Below are 18,967 nucleotides of genomic sequence, written 5' to 3'. Positions count from 1 at the left end.
AATGTATAAAGTATAATTTCCCTGTTTTGAGCACTTTTAATAAATTAATTACTTGTGGGACAATCCCAAAATAGTGAAATTCTGGGAAATTTAACATTTCAATTATATTCAAATCATAAAAACACTAAAGAAACATATTGTTTAAAGCCATTACTGTATAATCTATCCTTTAAAACTTTCGTTTTTAAATAATCTTCAAGGACGGACAAATTTCCCTCTTCGAAGAATCAACAGTATTTGGCAATACTCAAAAGGTCAAAAGGTCAAGCAGACAGGTTGTTCGATGGCCATATCCATGTTACCCCAACTAATGTCTAACTGGACCTCTAGACTTTATTATAAACAATTCTTGTGATTAGAAATGGTGACTTGCTTCAGGCAAACAGTAAACTGAGACTTAATCTTTTTATAATGAAAGGGTAAAATGATTTGAATATCATATTGTCTCCCAGGAATGAAAGTGTCTGATAAAAATAAATGTAATGAGAGCAAGGCACAAAACAGTTAATTGTGCTTCCTAGGAGACATTACAGAATACCACAAACATTTCTGCTCAGTATTTGTATCACCTCTGTTACCATTTTTTTTTAGGGGCCGTTTACACGACAACATTTTCAACTAAAAACAGAAAACTTTTGATGCGTTTTGGCTGTTCGTTTACACGGCAACGGCGTTTTGGGGCCTGAAATGCAAACTTTTGAAAATGGGTTTCAAAGTCAAGTTTTTGAAAACGATGCCGTTATCATCTCCGTGTAAACATACAAAAATGTGAATTTGTCAAAATGATGACGTCTTGTGCACGCGTATTACGTGTTATATAAAGAATGATGGATTGATAGGCATTCATTTGAGATGTATAATTATCAATATGAATACTGGTGTCTGTGCAAATAACAATAATCAACAATTTATTAATCTGGAGTGTTTTGTATGGAGTGTGAACATTGTACAGTAGGCAGAACCTGCAATTTGAAAATCTTGAAATTAATGTATGGATTCAGATGGGAAAAATTTATTTGTATTTTAAATGTTATTTATTTATTTACTTTTATTTGATGTACCTTTACCCTGCAATTCATTCACCCAATGCTTATGTATATAGCCTATAGACAGAGATGTGATACCATGTACAGTATTCAATGATATGCTTAGAGTATGAAAACATGAGGCAGCGAAAATGCATGTTAGATCCAATGTACACAAGACCTCTCTCTCCGTCAGAAGATATCCATATATCAGAGTTCCGTCTGATATCCAAAACCAGTGAACATCAACAGCTTATGTTAACTTACTCTCCTACCAGCCCAAGAGTCAGCAGGGGGAATACAGAAGAAGGCAGGAGATGAAGTGATGGTAAAAAAAGAGTTTATTGAATAATCTTGAGAGTTCAGTCTATAGGCATGTGCGCGAGACATTCAAAAATACAATGGCGGACTACAGGACTGTGTTTGTGCTGCTCAAGATTTTGAGTTTATTGACGCTTCTCCAGCAAAGTAATTGTAGAAATAAAGCAACCTAATCGTCCGTCCAGACAAAATTGCTCGATGCTTTCGCCATCTTCATTGTTTGTATTCACCGCTCTGTGGAAGAATGCTTATGTGCACAGGCGCGTAGTGTTTCTTTACAAAGTGACAGCGCCAACTACTGGCCTGGCATGCATAATACAGCGTTTTTAGTAGTTTTCGCAGATCCATGTGAACAGGGATCGTTTTGACAATGTTGTCGTCTGTACGCGAAACTTTTCAAAAATGCAAAGGAAAAACATTTCCGTTTTTAGTACATCGTTGTCGTGTAAACATACCCTTAATTTCCAAACCATGACGTAGTGGTTTTTGCGTAGGCACACTGAGCCCATGCTAATATTGGAGACGTAGGTTCAAGTCTAGTCTGTCATGTTCAATCCCAATGGAAGTATACTAATTAAAAAATTGCAATTAAAAAAATAAACGCATTGCATTAACATTTCTTGGGAATGCAATTTCACGTGGTTGTATATTTAAGTTGTGAATATTTCAATAGAAAACATTTTGCACCAAATTTCATCACTCAAAATTCAGTAATAAATGTTCACCTTCCAAGATCAGTTCCAAAATATTCCTTTTTTTCCCCCCCTTATATTTATTATTTAACAGGTATATTACAGTACCTTGCAGCTCATTTTTCCTCATTAACCAAGAGCACTTTGGTTAACTGGTACAAACTGGTATGTACTGAGAAGTGACTCGCATAGTAAAGTGGCATGTCAAACTGAAGGCTGTTTAAAATGACTTTATTTATTGTCAAGTTAGTTTAATTATCAAAACTGGCAATTGTCCAGGTTCCTTACTTATTGTTCTTGATCTTCTTCAACAATTGATTGCAACACCTAGTGGTGATGTGCAGTAGTAAAGAAGAACAAGATTGAATTTCCAACTGATTTTGAACCACTGAAATTTGTAAAGAGGTGAGTTTGCAAAGTGAAAATTAATGGACGAATATCTCGAGATAATAATAATAATAATAATAATAATAATAGTTTGGAATTTAATTATGGAAGTTGAATGTTTATTGTTGAATCTACTTGATGAAATTTTTCACAAAATGTTTTCAAATTGAAATATTCACAGCTTAAATACAGAACGATATGAAATTGCATTCTAAAAAAAAAAAAAAAAAAGGTACATGCAATTCATTGCGTGCTTTTTTGTCTCAGACATTTGTCATTAATATACTTCCATACATCCCATTCCTTATGTTGCCCATTAATTTTACTTTATCTCTTTCACGTTTGATTCTGCTCATTAAAACGAACATCACTTCTAAAAAATAATTAAAAAAAAAAAGCTTCACAGATCTTTGCAGCTGGCTAAAACCATGTCCATTTACTTCTTGTCTCCATTGCACAGTATTGTCATCTTCCTTTTCAGTGCCTACATAGACTTTTCTTTTCTTGCTTGTAAATTCTTACAAACCTGATTTTCCACTTTTGTAGTCCAACATCATAACATTTAAAACAAGGTGCCCTTTTGCATCCCAAATCAATACTTTTGAGATTTTGTAGATAAAGACAGACACTCACTCTTTTGCATTTTAATTAACTTTATTTCAGCAAGCTAATTTTTAATTTAAGATAAACTTCACATTGATGGTTCAGTCAGTTCCCACCTCCTTTCCAAGAACATGACACAGCCAGTCTTTAACAGCAAATAAAACAAGGCAGGAATGCTTTAGGGCTGTTTTCCCTATACAATGGAACTTTTCTTTCTTTCTCTCTTTTTTTTGTTTTTTGTTTTTTTTGATCCAACATTATTTTTCTGTTTTACACTTTTTATTCCTTTTTTTAAAAATACCTAACTAGGCCTAAAACTTTCTTCTCTAGACCTGGCTCTTTGCAATTTCTTTTTTAAATATTGTTTTTAGATGTTTTGCGATGTTTTCTGTGTTTTAGTTGTTTTGCGATGTTTACATTTTCCTCTCGGTGAAGTTTCAAGGCTCGACACCCCTGAAAAACAGAGACATCATGAACTTCCAGTTCTCACTAAAACAGAGTATACATTTGATGCAAGCAGAGTGAAAGACCACTGATAACAAAAGGAATATCTGTTACCTTGGCACACCAGTAGAGTTGGTCACTGTTTTCTGAGCAGCTTCTTTAGCCTGATGAGCCTGGAGTACGGCTACTGCTTCATCAACCTGTTTAAAACAATTCACAAAATGTTCATACCAGTGTTTCATACAGAATTCTGAAGCCAGGGGAATGGCTAAGAGTCATTAATTCATACACCCCCCTAAAGCAGCAGATACTCTGGGAGTGGTGATTACTACTTTTGGAAAAGGTCATGAGGCATCAGTGTATTACTCCCTGCTAATTCAGAGTCTGGGGGTCGGAGCTTTAACTTCTGTCAAGAGATTATGGGAGAAAGATTTAAACTTGGTATTGGAGGAGGGAGTGTGGGCTAGGATTCTAAAAAACATCAAGTCTACATCTAGAGATGCAAGGGTGCGCCTTATGCAATTTAAGATTTTACATAGATTCTATTGGACCCCCTCTAGATTATATAGGCTTGGTCTTAAAGACACACCCACCTGCTGGCATTGTCAATCAGATGTTGGAGACACAACACATGCCTTTTGGGGGGTGTTAAGATTCAAGATTTTTGGTTGAGGGTTCAGAGTTATTTGTGTGACGTTTTGGGCACTCGGGTTTTACTTTGCCCCAGACTCTGTGTTTTGGGCGATGGGGCGGTCATAAATTTGGGGGACAAATTTATAGAAAATAAGATGTGCGGAGATGGGAAGGGAGGCAGCTTTTGAAGAAGGGATATCTAGAGGATTTTGTAATTTGGGGAAAGTGGGAAATTATGGGAAAGTGGGGCAGTAATAGAGGGGGTTAAATATTGATTCTGTTTGTAAATGTTCTTGCTTTTATTTGTTAATATATGAATCAATAAAAAATGTTAATCTGAAAAAAAGGGTAATTAATTCATAAATTATTCTAAACTGGTCGTGCTGTTATCCATGTTTTTGCATGCAGTCAGCAAAGACAATGCAATAGAAAGATGTGTTGTCTTAGCATTTTGCGATACAGTCTTATCAGCAAGCTCACAGCTGGTCCATACTCTTCAAAACAACATTCCAATTCCATCACTACAACTTAGCTTTACATGTACACCAGGAAAGCAATGAATCTGACCTTGGAGCGCAAAGACTCAGGCGACTCCAGCATGTGGAGGAGCTCAGAGTTGTCGATTTCCAAAAGCATTCCAGTGATCTTGCCAGCCAGGCTGGGGTGCATGTTCTGGATCAGCGGGAAAAGACGCTCACCTGGGAGAAGAAAATAAAACATTATTTCCTTTCTCCGCCTAACAAAATGAGTGTAAAGTATCAAAAGCAGAAACTCCAGGCAGAATCCTTACCAAGCATCTGCTTCTGTTCTTGTGGCGGAGCAGCGGCAAGCATAGATGCAGTCAGGGGCTCCTGTCCTTGCACATGCACAGCAGGCTGAGAGTAAGAGACCGAATGAATTTATGCAATTTATACCAAGGCAAATCACATCTAATCAGTCAGACTCAATAGAGTGCTACCTGCTGCATAGTAACCTGAGGCTGTGTGTTCATGTGCTGCTGGGAGTTGCGGGCACCGGATCCGTATTTGTACTGAGGTACGCCACGCACTGGAGGTACAGCTGCTGCGGTTGTTGCAGTTGTGGCCCGTGGACCCATAGTCTGAGCAGCTGAGAGGAGAAAGACAGATTTAGTATTGCAAACTTGTACTGAATAAGATCCAAAAGTAGGGGTGGGTATTGATTTCTCAATTCAATTCGTAAGCTGTCCGATTCTATTCTATTCCGATTTTGATTCGATATCAATTTATATGGGTATATTTCAGTAATAGTTTCCCTTTTGCTTACATTCTCTCCCAGCTAATGCTGTTAATTATACAGGGAAACTTCAACTAAAACTAGGTACATTGAGAAAATATTAATTTTACTAATTATTAGTGCTGTCAGTCAAAAACGACAAATACTTCTCATTCTGCATTTTGGTGATAGTGAGAATTTTTGTGTGCTTCTGTGGTAATTAAAATGTGCCTTACACAGGCTGAAAAATACTTGATTTCTATCACAAGTTCCATATAGTATTAGCACTAAGAGCTCCTTTCTCAATCATTTGATCACTGATATGGCTGTTGTGTGTGTTTGTGGTGCATGCGTCTCCAGACGACTCCAGACGGACACATCTCAAAGGTTTCACCCTTCCAACAAGTGTTTATGCTGGTTTATGCTATGTTAACATTAAATGCGTTAATCGCGATTAAGAAAAATGCACTTGTTAAACCTTTTGAATTAATCACATGCGTTAACGAGTTAATTTTGACAGCTGTACTAATAATATTTTATTCGTTTTTCATAATTGGTCACATTTTAACTTTTTAAAAATGAACAAATCCATGTATTCAATCAATAAATATGATATTCTATCAAATATGTTATATATTTTTTACATTTATTGTTTAATTGCATAATTTGTACTATTTACAAGTATTTACACTGATTTGTTGACCCAGCACTGCCTCTTTAAGAAAACCAGCCAGGTGCCAAATAAATAAATTTTTAGTCTAACGAAATTTGGTTGCAAATGCGAGTGATTTTCTCTCATTGTAGAGGGCTGCGCATAGAGGAAAAGATCCATCTTGGGATTTAAGAATCGATATTGAGATTGGAAGATCTATATTTTTACCCACCCCTATCCAAAAGCATAAGATAACAAGTGAAAATGCTTCTTTTTCAAATTTGCTTTAAGGGTGTGTTCACACTTGTAGTTCGGTTCTCTTGGTTCTCTTGGTCCGGACCAAAAAAGAAAATGATACATTTAGTCCTGGTTCGCTTAGCGTTCACACTGGCATTTTTAACACCGAACCTAAAGATACGAAACCAAAGGCATCAGGAAAAAGTCACAACCTGATTGGACAGCTTTTATGACGTATATTCTTTGACGGAATTTGCCGAACATCCAAAACAATGCTGGCTGCTGGGTGAAATGCGCTCGTTAGATTTATATATGTATATATGGTGGTATTTTTACCAGCTGAGAACAAACGAAGAGTTAATAAAATGTGTAAAGGAGTCAAAGCAGCACCAGAAATTTCTCCGTTGCACACACAAACAAAGATAAGCTGCAAGGACGGCTTATAGCGGTTCGACGCCTGTACCGAACTGTAATGGGCAACATAGCTCCTATGATGAGAAGAACCAGGTATGCTTGAGGTCAGTATTAGGCAAATTACTTCCTATTTTTGGTCCATGTTGCATTCATATATCAATCGAACCGCACCAGAGTTTGTTTGGAAGCGCACCAAGGTTCGGGTGACAGCGTTCACACTTGTTCAAATGAACCACACTAACAGAGCAATCGCACCAGAGTTCGTTTTAATCGAACCAAATCTGCCAAGTGTGAACACACTTTCAATTTTAATTCCCTTTTGCTTTATTGACAGCATGCACTCGAGCTGGTATGATAATCCAGCATTATTTGAGAATGTTCCAAAGAGAATATTGTGTGCTTTAGTGAAAGCAAGAAAATCTGACCTTTTGCACAAACAAGGTAACATGGTCAATGCCACACATTTGCTTATTGGATTAGTAACTTAGAAATAGAGCAATACCTTAAAATATTGTTACATTACATTTATTTGTTTTAAATTGCTCAAAATCTTTTCTAATCAGGGCCGGATCAGCACCCTCAATTTACCCTATGCCCCCACCCCCAAGCACAAGTTAAGAAAAAGGTCGAATTTTATCATCATGATGGCAACCCTAACAATACGTGCTGGAACTGAAGATGCGCGCACCCCCCAATAGCATATACACACACACACACACACACCCTCCCCCCAGTCGACGCCCCTCCATTATATGTTACTGCCCCTCGACGCCCATTCATTATATGTTAATGTAACCATTTTACATCTGGGCCTGTTTCTAAAACTTTAACAGGTTTAAAATGGATTTTGCATCCCAGATTTTCAATGTGGCCTCACACTTTTGTATGAAGTGTATTGTAAAGTGGGTTGTTAAAATTGAGCTAACAAAGAATAGCAAACTTCAGTGTGTTAAGTGACTCACCGACACGCTGAGTGGACATCATGCGGGGCACTTGGGAGGCAGGACGCATAGTGCTGAACGTCTGAGGTCTGGGAACAGAAGGGCGCATCGTGCCTGGCAAGTTCTGAAAGTCTGTAAGGATGGGTCATTGTTTTTGTTGAATTAAAACTCTGTATTGCTTGAGACATTCATGCAGTACATCAAGCTTTTTTCTACGGTGCAGATTTGCCTGTTGACTTACGCTGAGGCCTGACACCCTGTGTGGTCCAGCGAGGGCTGGGTCTGAGCTGGGCGAGCTGACCTGTAGTGTAATATGCAGCTCTGTTCTGGGCCTGTGAGGGAAGAAATACATTAATATAGTAGAAAGAAACTCTGTGTTACTAATCAAAACAAATGGAAAGCAATCTGTTTTCCTTACTTGTGGAATGGCGGCCATGAAGTATCCTGATGGTGGTGCAGGTTGATAGGGGTTGATAACAGGATTTGGCACTGCACGGACACTGGCCATCCTCTGCATGTACTGGTTGGTGAGATGGGCCTGCCGTTCCTCTTTACGCTGAGCCAGAGCCACGTACAGCGGCTTAGTGGCCACAATGCGGCCATTCATCTCAGTCACTGCCTTAGTGGCTTCCTCAGGAGAAGAGAAACAGACAAAACCGAAGCCTTTACTGCGACCGCCGTCCATCATGACCTGTAACAGAGGAGAGAAGGGTTTTAATATTTTGTCCACAAAAAGGAAGTTAAGGAAAAATTTTAAAGCAAACATGAAAATACATGAAGAATTTAGAAAGGTTGCACAACCAACAAGAGTCGCCTACAACAACAGAGCCTAAATAGCTTATTTGGCTATTACTAAAAAAATAAGATCAGAAGGTTATTAGATTTTAAATGATAGATCACAAAGACAAACTTAATTTGTAATAACGTGGACTGATCAAGCACAATAAAACCAGGAACATGTATTGCATTAAATAGGTTCATTCTGATTTCATGCTGACAAAGAAAACAGTGTGTAGATTCAGATTTTATAAACAATATCCACTTGGTCAATGAAGGTTCACACTGACTACGTTTAAATGGACACCAGAAATCGGTTTATTGAGAGAAAGGGGCATTCCAGTTTACATTCACTTTATAAAGCGGCATACTACATGCGTCTCGGTCAGTAAGCAGATTTCTCCAGAGCAACATAATTTCCCCGCAGCATGGTATCCGAGGAAGACTATGACTATTTTATTCCCCGTTGCTTCACTTTATTTACAGATATTCCACAGTTGTTGCTGTGTTTGTGCCGTGTTTGTTGTCTTAATTTTCTATTTCCACCTGCAGCAGAATTGCACTGCAATAGTGGGGTTTCCCTCTTATGTAAAACTCTGGGATTCCCCCAGTGTACTAGTGCATATTTTGACTAGCATCAATATTTAAAATTGGTTTGTATAAATGGGTATAGTTTATACTGTATGTGCTTTTCCCACTGTACTCCCAGAAAAGTTGAATTCTTTCTGCTGTGTTGACTTGTTGTTGGGCTCCATACTATGACGTTTGTTATCTGGACTGTTCCACGCACATGCACACTCCTCAAAAACCTGTTAGAATGCTGCTTTTTTTAACATTAAATGCATGTAAACGTGGTCACTCATACCTTGGCACTGGTGATTGTACCAAAGGGAGAGAACTCTTTACGGAGACGCTCATCATCAATACCATCATCCAAGTTCTTCACATAGAGATTGACACCCTGTAAAAACAGCAAAAAACTGTCAATAACTGCATCTGTGAGGATATTTGCTTCTCCTAGATTCAAAGAAAAACTATAAAATCATTTTTATGACCAAAATCATGGTCTAATAAAGCACCATAAAAGGAGGGAATACATTTTCTATAAACAACTGTACATAGTCATTTCTATCCCCAGGATCTACTATGGAAGAATATGGGGCCCATAGACTACAAATTCACTGTTGCAGCCATTTTGGCCAGTACGGTCCACAGAGGAGGAAGCACTGAATTTGACAGGGCTGCAGAGGTCAGAATTCAACATCACTGACCTGGTATCGAGTCATGCGATCCTGCTTCATCTGTTCAAACTTGCGCTTGAGCTCAGTCTGACGTTCCACTTTCTTCTGAGCACGACCCACGTAGATGAGTTTTCCGTTCAGCTCTTTCCCGTTCATTTCATCCACAGCCTGATGAATGAGAGCAAAAAGAGAGTAAAGACACAATGTATAATTGTTCGAAACCTGTCTATTACTCCAGGAAACACAGAGTGAGCAAAACCTAGTTAACAGTCTCCTCCTGTGAGCATTTCTGTGGCGCACAGGATTGCTTCCTATGTAGAGTGTTACAAATAAATAGCTTATGAGGCTTAAGTAGACAGTAAGCAGTTCACAAGGTTTTGTAACAGATCCAGTCAATCATATTAATTTTACCGAATTCATAGTTAGACTGACCCTTTGGGCGTCTTCATGCCTCTCAAAACTGACAAATCCAAAGCCTCTGGATTTTCCGCTTTCATCAGTCATGACACGGATGCTCATAGCAGTACCTTACAAAATGTGAGAATTCAGTAAAATTTATAAGAATAAAGAGAATAAAAATACAAGTGTAAAACAGAAAAGTGCAGCAAAGCTTACCATATTTGCTGAAGATGTCCTTGAGTTTGTCATCATCCATATCTTCCCCAAAGTTTTTGATGTATACATTGGTAAATTCTTTCGCTCTTGCTCCGAGCTCAGCCTCCCTCTCTTTGCGAGATTTGAAGCGCCCCACAAACCTGAGAGCAATAGAAAAGAAAACTGAATGGCCCCCAATGGTGAAATGATCAAGGGGGACAGCCATGGATTTCAACCCACTTCGAGCACTGGGGCATCAGGATGATCACTTTTGATTGGAACAAGGGAGCTGGATGCCATGAAAGTGGCTGGATTTTATTATTTCAGGCATTTTATTTCAGCGAATATTCTTCACCTATTTGGGATGAACCGCACAAGTAAGTGTTCTTTATTCTTTATGTTTAGTGTATTGTTATTAAAAATATTGATATATAGATCATGCTTGTTTCTCATTAATCTGCACTGATCCAGCCTTTTTATTTTCCCTGTCCGTCTAAAATAAAATAATTTTATTTACAAATATCATATGTGAATTGATTGCTATGAGTTTTATTTGTTATATTTAAATAACTCCAAATCGTTACTTTAAAAACAGCTTGCGATGGCATAAAGACAATGAATTAAATTACTATAAATGTCACAAGACTCAAACTCCAGCCTTTATATTTTACATTTATTTATTTACAAATACCATAAGTCTGAAATATTTTATAGTTTTATTCATTATAAAGTTTAATGGTTGCATCAGAAGCAGATTATAAAACCATAAAGATGCAGAATTAAAAATGATTTAAATGTGTTTTTAAAAACTTATAAACAAAATCCACAATGCGCTGTTTGTTTGTGGGCTTTTTATGTAGTAACGTCGTCAGTTACATCGTTGCTCAGTTCTCAAGTCAGTGGAAAAGTAGGCCGGTGCTCAAGTCTCCCTGGCTAAACAGTTGTCATTCATCATGACGCCCCAACTTCCAGTTTCAGTAGAAAATACAGTACATCAACACACAAAAGAAAACCGCACTCGTCAAGGCAATTCACGGCGTACTTTAAGCATTTGGTTCTGTAATGGCTTATGTTTTTTTTATACGATCAGATGAACCATCATTTCAACCGAACAACAACTTTAGCCAAGTCTGTTTGCGATTATGACTTCCATGACTATTTTTTTGGGTGAAAAACAAGTTAAAATACAAAAAAAGTACATAAGTAAAGTGAATACCAACCTATATAAAACTTTAAAACTGATTCCTGAAGCTAGATTCAAAATGAATAAAGTACAGTAAAAATATAATTTAAAAAACAAAGCATGCTTTCCAGTTATTTACTAAGTGAATGCTAGAATGAGATTTCATAATTTACACTGATATTCACCTATATACATGGTAATAAACTGCAATATTTATATTTATTTTACTAAACGTTCAAAAACAAATTATTTGATATGAGTAATTCATTTGCGTCATTATCATCATCCAATAAGAGTTATGAAACGATTTATTAAAATCGAAACTTTGAACCGATTCACAGAAATGAATCAAACTTACCAACTTGAATGCATTTTTTACTAAAGTTTAAATCAGAGATGCCATTAAAAGGTGTGCATTAATACTCACTCACAATTTACCAGACAAAGAGGGGTCCTGAAACTAAAGAGGCAGTCTTTAAGAAACTTATTGTTAATCAAATTATTGTAATTGTTAGAAAGCAAAATCATTACAAATGCATCATGAATATTCAATACCCTTTTTATTTCTGCATGTCATTTGGTCCAATCACTCCGCACTTCAAGCTTAAATCAAGTCTGTTAGTCATTGTGCCACTCCTCAAGTTAGTTAAAAAGTTCTTTTAGCAATGTTCATTCGACCTAATACTCAGGTTTAAGACAAAGCTACAAGCTCACTTACACTTTTCGGTCATTCAGTAACATGCCGTTCATTTTCTCAATGGCTCTTTCAGCTGCTTCCTGCGTCTCAAAGTGCACAAAACCGTACCCCTTTGAGCCATTCTCATCGCAAACAACCTTGAGAAATGACATCAGGAGCAAAAGCATAAAGTCATGCACTCGCTGATCAACATTTCATAGCATTCCTGCAAAATTTTCTACATTCATTAAATCACAGCAACAAACAATTACAAACATGTCGGAGTCTTACCTTGCACGACAAGATGTTGCCAAACGCAGAAAAGGTGTCATAAAGGGCTTTGTTATCAATAGACTTGTCCAAGTTCTTGATAAAGATGTTTCCAACACCGCTCTTCCGCAAAGAGGGATCACGCTGAGACCACATAATGCGGACAGGTCTGCCCTTGATCACATCGAAGTTCATGGTGTCTAGAGCTCGTTCAGCTGGAAATTAAAAAAGATAATTATGACTAAACTAAACCTGAACAGAAAATGAAACATGCTATGCCAGTGTCAGAAATGAATTTTAAGGGGCAATATTTACCTACAGAATTAATTTGCAGGTGTTTTTTTTTCCCCATCTTTGAGGGCATATTTTCTGTAACAAAACTTTGTATTAAAAAATACAAAAAAGTTATGTTTAGGCCTAGCAGGGATTAAACGTTTCAAAAAAATTAATGAAAGGAAATCATTAAAGGGACATTTTATGCCCTCACATTTTGAATATTGTTGATATTACTGGTGGAACTCAGGCCATTGAAGCAAAGCAACCATGAACTAAAACTGATGGAAGCCATTTGAATTTAAAAGGAAAATAATGCCAAACATTACAAACCTCTAGGTCAATAAAAACAGTAATAGATAGTAGACAACCTATAAATTGACCGATATTCTGTATTTTTTTAATTATCGCCATCGGCTGATCCATTGTCCTGTTTGGCCAATTAGTTAAGCAAGCTGCAATGGCACTGAGAATCACTCATTTGAAGCAGCCGTTTGAGGCATGTAAATGACTAATCAGTTTGTTTTGTTGTTACGTGCCAACATAAATGACTTGCACAAACTCGTGATATTAAGTGCTCGTCAGCCTTGATTCTCCCTCTGCCTCCAGCTGTTCCCTATAACTTTCTTGTCTAATGACAAAAAGGCGAATAGTTCTAAAACTCATCATATACCATCTACAAATATGTGGATTGAATATCTTTCAAAGATTTAATTAACAAACCTTACAAAACTTGAGCAAATCCAACGATTTCTTCCTTAGAGTGACATATTCCTGTGGACTGTTCATAGATCTCCCTTTGAAACATGCATTATATTAGCCTAGATCAAAACTGTGTCTCTTTGAATTCTGCATTACAGTCAGTCCGTGACAAAAGCAGGTGGTGATCCGGGCCATGTAAACTGGAAGGATCAGCACAAAAGAGAGTAACTTTAAAGTCTCAGTTCTTCAAGTGTGGTATATTTTATATATATATATATATATATATATATATATATATATATATATATATATATATATATATATATATATATATATATTTAGGGCTGATGACAAATCAAAATAAAATTTTAATTGTAAAATGACTGTGCAATTATTAAAGTGCAAGGACTCCAATTTAATTAAATTAATAAATATCCTGCACATGCTGGTTGCTGTGCCTACTGTACATATGTGTGAAGATCTGTTCACTGCAGTGTATCACACATACTCTGTGCATGCATGAGGCTCATGATAGCGTTTTAAAAGTGGTTTGGTGCTTAAACACAAATTCCTTCTCGAGTTAAAGGGGTCACGTCATGAGGAATTACATTTCCTTGATCTTTAAACATAAGAGTTTATTGCACTATAAGAACATACAGTAAGTTTTAGAACCCAAAACATTCTCCCATGTCCAAAAACAGCATTTACTGACACAAAGCTGCAAAAACGGCTTGTTCTCTACTTCCAAACATCACTAGAGGGCCTTCATTAATATATGACCGCCTCCACAGTAAGAGATCAAAGCCTCCTTTTACATCATCGCCTCTAAGGTCCCGCCACTGGTGCGCAGTCAGAGTGAATGATGAGAGAGCTGGACAGGTAGCACAGCCATTGCTACACACCTAGAGGGACCATTGCTGTTGTTGTTAATTAACTAAAAAAAGAGATTGTGATATATTAGGGAGGATTTGAAAACGTTGTGACATTCCTGGCTGTGGAAAATTAGCGTCTCTGCATAGCCTTCCGAAGGATGACAACGTTAGGGAAATGGATTTTTTTAAAGGGATAGTTCACCCAAAAATTAAAATTCTTTCATTTACTCACCCTCATGCCATCCCAGATGTGTATGACTTTCTTTCTTCTGCTGAACACAAATGAAGATTTTTTAGAAGAATATTTCAGCTCTGTAGATCCATACAATGCAAGTGAATGGTGGTCAGAACTTTGAAGCTCCAAAAAGCGCATAAAGGAAATATAAAGTAATCCATATGACTTGAGTGTTTTCATATGTCTTCTGAAGCGATATGATAGATGTGCGTGAGAAACAGATAAATATTTAAGTCCTTTTTTACTATAAATCTCCATTGTTCTTTTGTTTTTGGTGTTTGACATTCTTTCTGCATATCGCCACCTACTGGGCAGGGAGGAGAATTTGATCACGTAGAGCAACGAAAGACAATGGAGTAGTACAAGCTAGTGGCAGCCATCTCGTATTAGCCAAAATATCCTGTATTTTGGCTGAAATGTATGCATCGAGACGCCATTATCCCGTATTTAAGCAGCGAAACGGTCAAGGGTGATCCCCTCCCCCAGTCAACAGGTAAAATGATCAGGGTGCGACTCTTGTATTTCCATACATGGGAGACAAACACCCAGGTCGTCCATCCATTACAGCTGGATACAAATGTATTAACCATTCATATGCAGCCTGTGTAAGTTTGGACAAGTTTCACTGTTCTCAGCTTTTACTGTATATCATTATTGTATCACCAAATCTCATCTGCCTAATAATACAAGTATGCGGGAGCAACAGTGTGCCGACTTTGTTCAGATTTCGATTGTTTTCCAGTCGGGACAACTGTAGTAGTTTTATTGTGTGCTTCGCATACATTGGGACATACAGCTATTAATGATTGCATGGACTGAGTGCTTTCAGGTGATTTTGTAAATCGCTTGCACGTTTTCTTGAAGAAAAAAAAATAAAATAAAATTTGAGTGTTGGCTGGGGGTGTTGCTCTTCAAAGATGTTAGCCAGTCATAACACAGTGTACATTTAAGTCTTAAAGGGGACAACACAGAAAACCAAACGTTTCAGTCAGGGTCAGAGTCAGTGTGGAAAAAAGTCATTTAATACCATGTTGTGCCTGTTTATTGTCCAAAAAAACTTTACTAACATTATAAATGATCCTCAAGGAAAATAATATTGTTTAAAAAAAAAATAAATAAATAAATAAATAAAAAAAATGACATGACCTCTTTAACAGACGTACTCAAGTTCAGTTCGTATTTATATATTGTATTATATTAGTTACCACAGCTGCGATGAGGTTTCTAATACAGTTGCTGAGGGAGTGACAGAACATCTTACTAATGTTATCCAGTGCTCTATATTTTTGTCTTCTTTTGCAAAGCTCTGAAAGCAAAATCGTTGATTTTTTCTTTTGCTGTTGGAGCAAACAGTTAAGTAAAAATTTCATTTGCTGTGGTCCCCCATTCAAGTTTATCCAACTATGACGACTTCCGCTTCGCGAACGCGTGAAAAGGGTCCATAGGATGACTAAACAGAAACCAGGAGAAGCTGCTATCTACTATCTAAAAAACACAATCTTGTTTTTTTAACAGATTTTTGTGTGTGTGTGACAAAGTTAGTTTTGTGTGAAATTGAGTTAATAGTATGCTACATAAAAGTTAATTTAATTTGTATCAATTTTCTGTACGTCATTTATTGTGTTATATGCTGTATATAATCTGCATTACATTTATATAATATAATGTGGTGTAACTATCAAGAGAGTCATGTTAATGACCCGTTAAATCTAAAGATATTACCATGGTATTGCATGGCAAAAAAAAAAAAAAAAAAAAAAAAAATTAAAAACCAGAATCAATGTGATCAAGGCACATCTTTCGGTGTGGTAAAGAAATGCATCTCATCTACACACTCTCTGCTCCACCCACGCCCTATTTATGATGACATGTGCAAGTCAATGCTGTCATGCTACACCATGCGACATGCATGCAGTCCTTAATCGGGTCTCTCAAGCAAATCAGTCAGTTGATCAGTACATAAAAAAGGACTAATAACCCCGCTATGTCAAGGCTTCTGTCTAAACGAAACCGTGCTTGGATATTGTCACGAATGAGCTTATTAACACGCGCAATATATCGGCATACTGCAGCACTGCATTTAATTCTCCTCGTGACATCACTGTAAACCGCATCATGTGCGGCACACTCACCGTCTGCAGGCTGCTGAAAGTTGACATAAGCGTAGCCGAGCGACCTGCGGGTGATCATGTCCCTGCACACCCGGATGGAAAGGATGGCCCCGGCCGGGCTGAACTTCTCGTAGAGCATGGCTTCAGTCACGTCCTGGTGCAGGTCCCCCACATACAGTGAGGCCATGGGGTAACTAGGAGCGCTGGGGTTCATTTTCTCTTGGGTCGCAGGTAAGGATTAACTATCGTCGTTTAAAAGAATTAATCCCAGGTCCGACTAAAGCGTTTGATTCTTTGTTTTAAAATGGGGAATAATAAGGGCGACTGAAGTTTGAAAACGCAATAATATCGAAATCAACGAATCAAGTAAAACCGCCAGGCCTCCGCGAGCTCACAGACGTCCGTTATAACTGTCGGTTTTTTTTCTTCGGGTTTGTTGCGATGTTTCTAGGCCTCCCGCTTCACCGAATTTTATTTAAAAAGAAAAGAAATGATTTTTTGTAATTTTTAAAAGTTTTTAATATTTTTTTTTGTATTTTTTTATTTTTTATATAATGTGTGCCGAGGCAAGCTCTGGAGCACACACGCACTCACACAGCTCTGTCAGCCGGTGGGTTTCGGGAGGAGAGGGGAGGGGAGAGCCGTCACATATATACCCACAGTTACGTCATTCACCGTACTCGCCTGTCACTGTGCATGCGCAACACGTGTTCAACGGTTTTGATGATGATTGGAAGAAAATATTGTAGTCCGAATCAGCTTTTAGAACGATGAATATTTGTTGATTTTTGTGACGAACACTGAATAACTAAATCACAGAGGTTTTATTACAGGGGTTATTATATATTTATTATAACATGCTATTGTTTAGAATAAAATGTGGTAAGACTCCGTTTTCCAGTACATGCTGCTGATATATGCTGCAGATATATCAGAGTTACTACTGAATGTATTGGCAATGGAACATTTATAGCACATTTCATTCATGTCAGCAAGTTCTGCAGTATGCTGTGTTGTTGTCTCTATATGACAAATAAAACCTTTAACTTAAAATGTGATGGAATTATTTTAGCATGAGTAGTTTCTGGTCAAGTGTCATCAAAGTCAGATAATACTGATAACTTATCGAGCAAACAGATCTGTGTATGATGCAGTTAACATGGGATTGCATCATATCCTGCAACATCTGGACAGACCAGGGGACATATGCAAGGATCCTTTTGTTGACTTCAGTTCGGCTTTCAACACCATCATCCCAGCTATTCTCTGAACTAAATTAAACCAACGCTCTGTTCCCACGTCTATCTGTCAGTGGATTACCAGCTTTCAGACAGATAGGCAGCAGCTAGTGAGACAAGGGAAATTCACTTCCAGCACCTGTACGATCTGCACTGGTGCCCCCCAGGAATGTGTGCTCTCCACACTACTCTTCTCCCTGTACACAAATGACTGCACCACCAAGGACCCCTCTGTCAAGCTCCTGAAGTTTGCAGATGACACCACTGTCATCGGCCTCATCCGAGATGACGATGATTCTGCATACAGAAGGGAGGTTGCACGGCTGGCTCACTGGTGTAGTCAAAACAACCTTGAGCTGAACACGCTCAAAACGGCGGAGATGATTGAGGACTTCAGGAGGAACACCCCAACACTGACCCCCCTCACCATTCTAAACAGCACTGTGACAGCAGTGGAGTCATTCAGGTTCCTGGGCACTACCATCTCACAGGACCTGAAGTGGGAGACACACATTGACTCCATTGTGAAAAAGGCCCAGCAGAGGTTGTACTTCCTTTGCTAGTTGAGGAAGTTCAACCTGCCACAGGCGCTGCTGATACAGTTTTAGTCAGCAGTCACTGAGTCTGTCCTCTGCACTTCAATAACTGTCTGGTTTGGTGCAGCTATGAAATCAGACATCAGAAGACTACAAAGGACAGTTCGGACTGCTGAGTGGATTATTGGTTGCCCCCTGCCCCCCCTTCAAGAACTATACACTTCCAGAGTGAGGAAAAAGGCTGGAAAAATCACTCTGGACCCCACTCACCCTGCCCATTACCTTTTTGAACTGTTGCCTTCTGGCTGGTACTTCAGAGCACTGAGCACCAGAACCGTCAGGCACAGGAACAGTTTTTTTCCCTCAGGCTATCCATCTCATGAACAGTTAAAACTGCCCCATTGAGCAATAATTATGTGCAATTCACAGTTTAGTCTTTTTATATTATCCAACAAATCTTAACTCTTCTGCCATTACATTCCTTTGCACTGTAAATAACAGATTTGTATTTGCACTATATATATATATATATATATATATATATATATATATATATATATATATATATATATATATATACACACACACACATATAAATATACAGTATACACACACACACACACACACACACACATATATATATATATATATATATATATATATATATATATGTATAT

The 18,967-nt window shown here is 37.8% G+C and overlaps 1 protein-coding gene and 1 non-coding gene across 9 annotated transcripts; both read right to left on the bottom strand.

Moving 5' to 3' along the window:
• Positions 1 to 3,060: 3,060 nt before the first annotated feature.
• Positions 3,061 to 17,135, bottom strand: LOC127424838 (polyadenylate-binding protein 1A-like). 8 transcript variants are annotated; one of them, XM_051670304.1, is made up of 17 exons: positions 16,538 to 16,712; positions 14,403 to 14,442; positions 12,639 to 12,692; positions 12,345 to 12,538; positions 12,096 to 12,211; positions 10,216 to 10,355; positions 10,033 to 10,127; positions 9,631 to 9,768; positions 9,225 to 9,320; positions 8,001 to 8,273; positions 7,824 to 7,914; positions 7,604 to 7,714; positions 5,064 to 5,212; positions 4,896 to 4,980; positions 4,673 to 4,803; positions 3,587 to 3,672; positions 3,061 to 3,481 (listed from the first exon to the last, which is right to left on the bottom strand). In XM_051670304.1, exons 1-17 carry the CDS (start codon positions 16,562 to 16,564, stop codon positions 3,466 to 3,468), a joined length of 1,842 nt encoding a protein of 613 aa, XP_051526264.1. In that variant the 5' UTR covers positions 16,565 to 16,712; the 3' UTR covers positions 3,061 to 3,465. The 8 variants fall into 8 exon arrangements, with proteins under 8 accessions (XP_051526264.1, XP_051526261.1, XP_051526262.1 ...); XM_051670301.1 differs by lacking the exon at positions 14,403 to 14,442 and having other exon boundaries at positions 16,538 to 17,135; XM_051670302.1 differs by lacking the exon at positions 14,403 to 14,442 and having other exon boundaries at positions 5,079 to 5,212; positions 16,538 to 17,135.
• On the bottom strand, positions 9,470 to 9,605 carry LOC127425766 (small nucleolar RNA SNORA5). Its single transcript, XR_007894675.1, has one exon. It is a non-coding gene; the product is annotated as a small nucleolar RNA SNORA5 (small nucleolar RNA).
• Positions 17,136 to 18,967: the final 1,832 nt, after the last annotated feature.

The sequence above is a fragment of the Myxocyprinus asiaticus genome, chromosome 34 (assembly GCF_019703515.2).
Source record: "Myxocyprinus asiaticus isolate MX2 ecotype Aquarium Trade chromosome 34, UBuf_Myxa_2, whole genome shotgun sequence".
NCBI classification, from domain to species: domain Eukaryota; kingdom Metazoa; phylum Chordata; class Actinopteri; order Cypriniformes; family Catostomidae; genus Myxocyprinus; species Myxocyprinus asiaticus.
The sequence above is the reverse complement of the archived record's forward strand: the minus strand, read 5'-3'. Positions and strand labels throughout refer to the sequence as shown.

Bases quoted from the DNA above. Each gene is read 5' to 3' on its own strand.
- LOC127424838 (XM_051670301.1), bottom strand. From the start codon at position 16,730: ATGAACCCCAGCGCTCCTAGTTACCCCATGGCCTCACTGTATGTGGGG. The intron at 7,915-8,000 runs GTAAGGAAAACA...CTTCCCTCACAG, and splicing joins TCATGGCCGCCATTCCACAA to GCCCAGAACAGAGCTGCATA. The intron at 4,981-5,063 runs GTAGCACTCTAT...TCTTACTCTCAG, and splicing joins CTCAGGTTACTATGCAGCAG to CCTGCTGTGCATGTGCAAGG.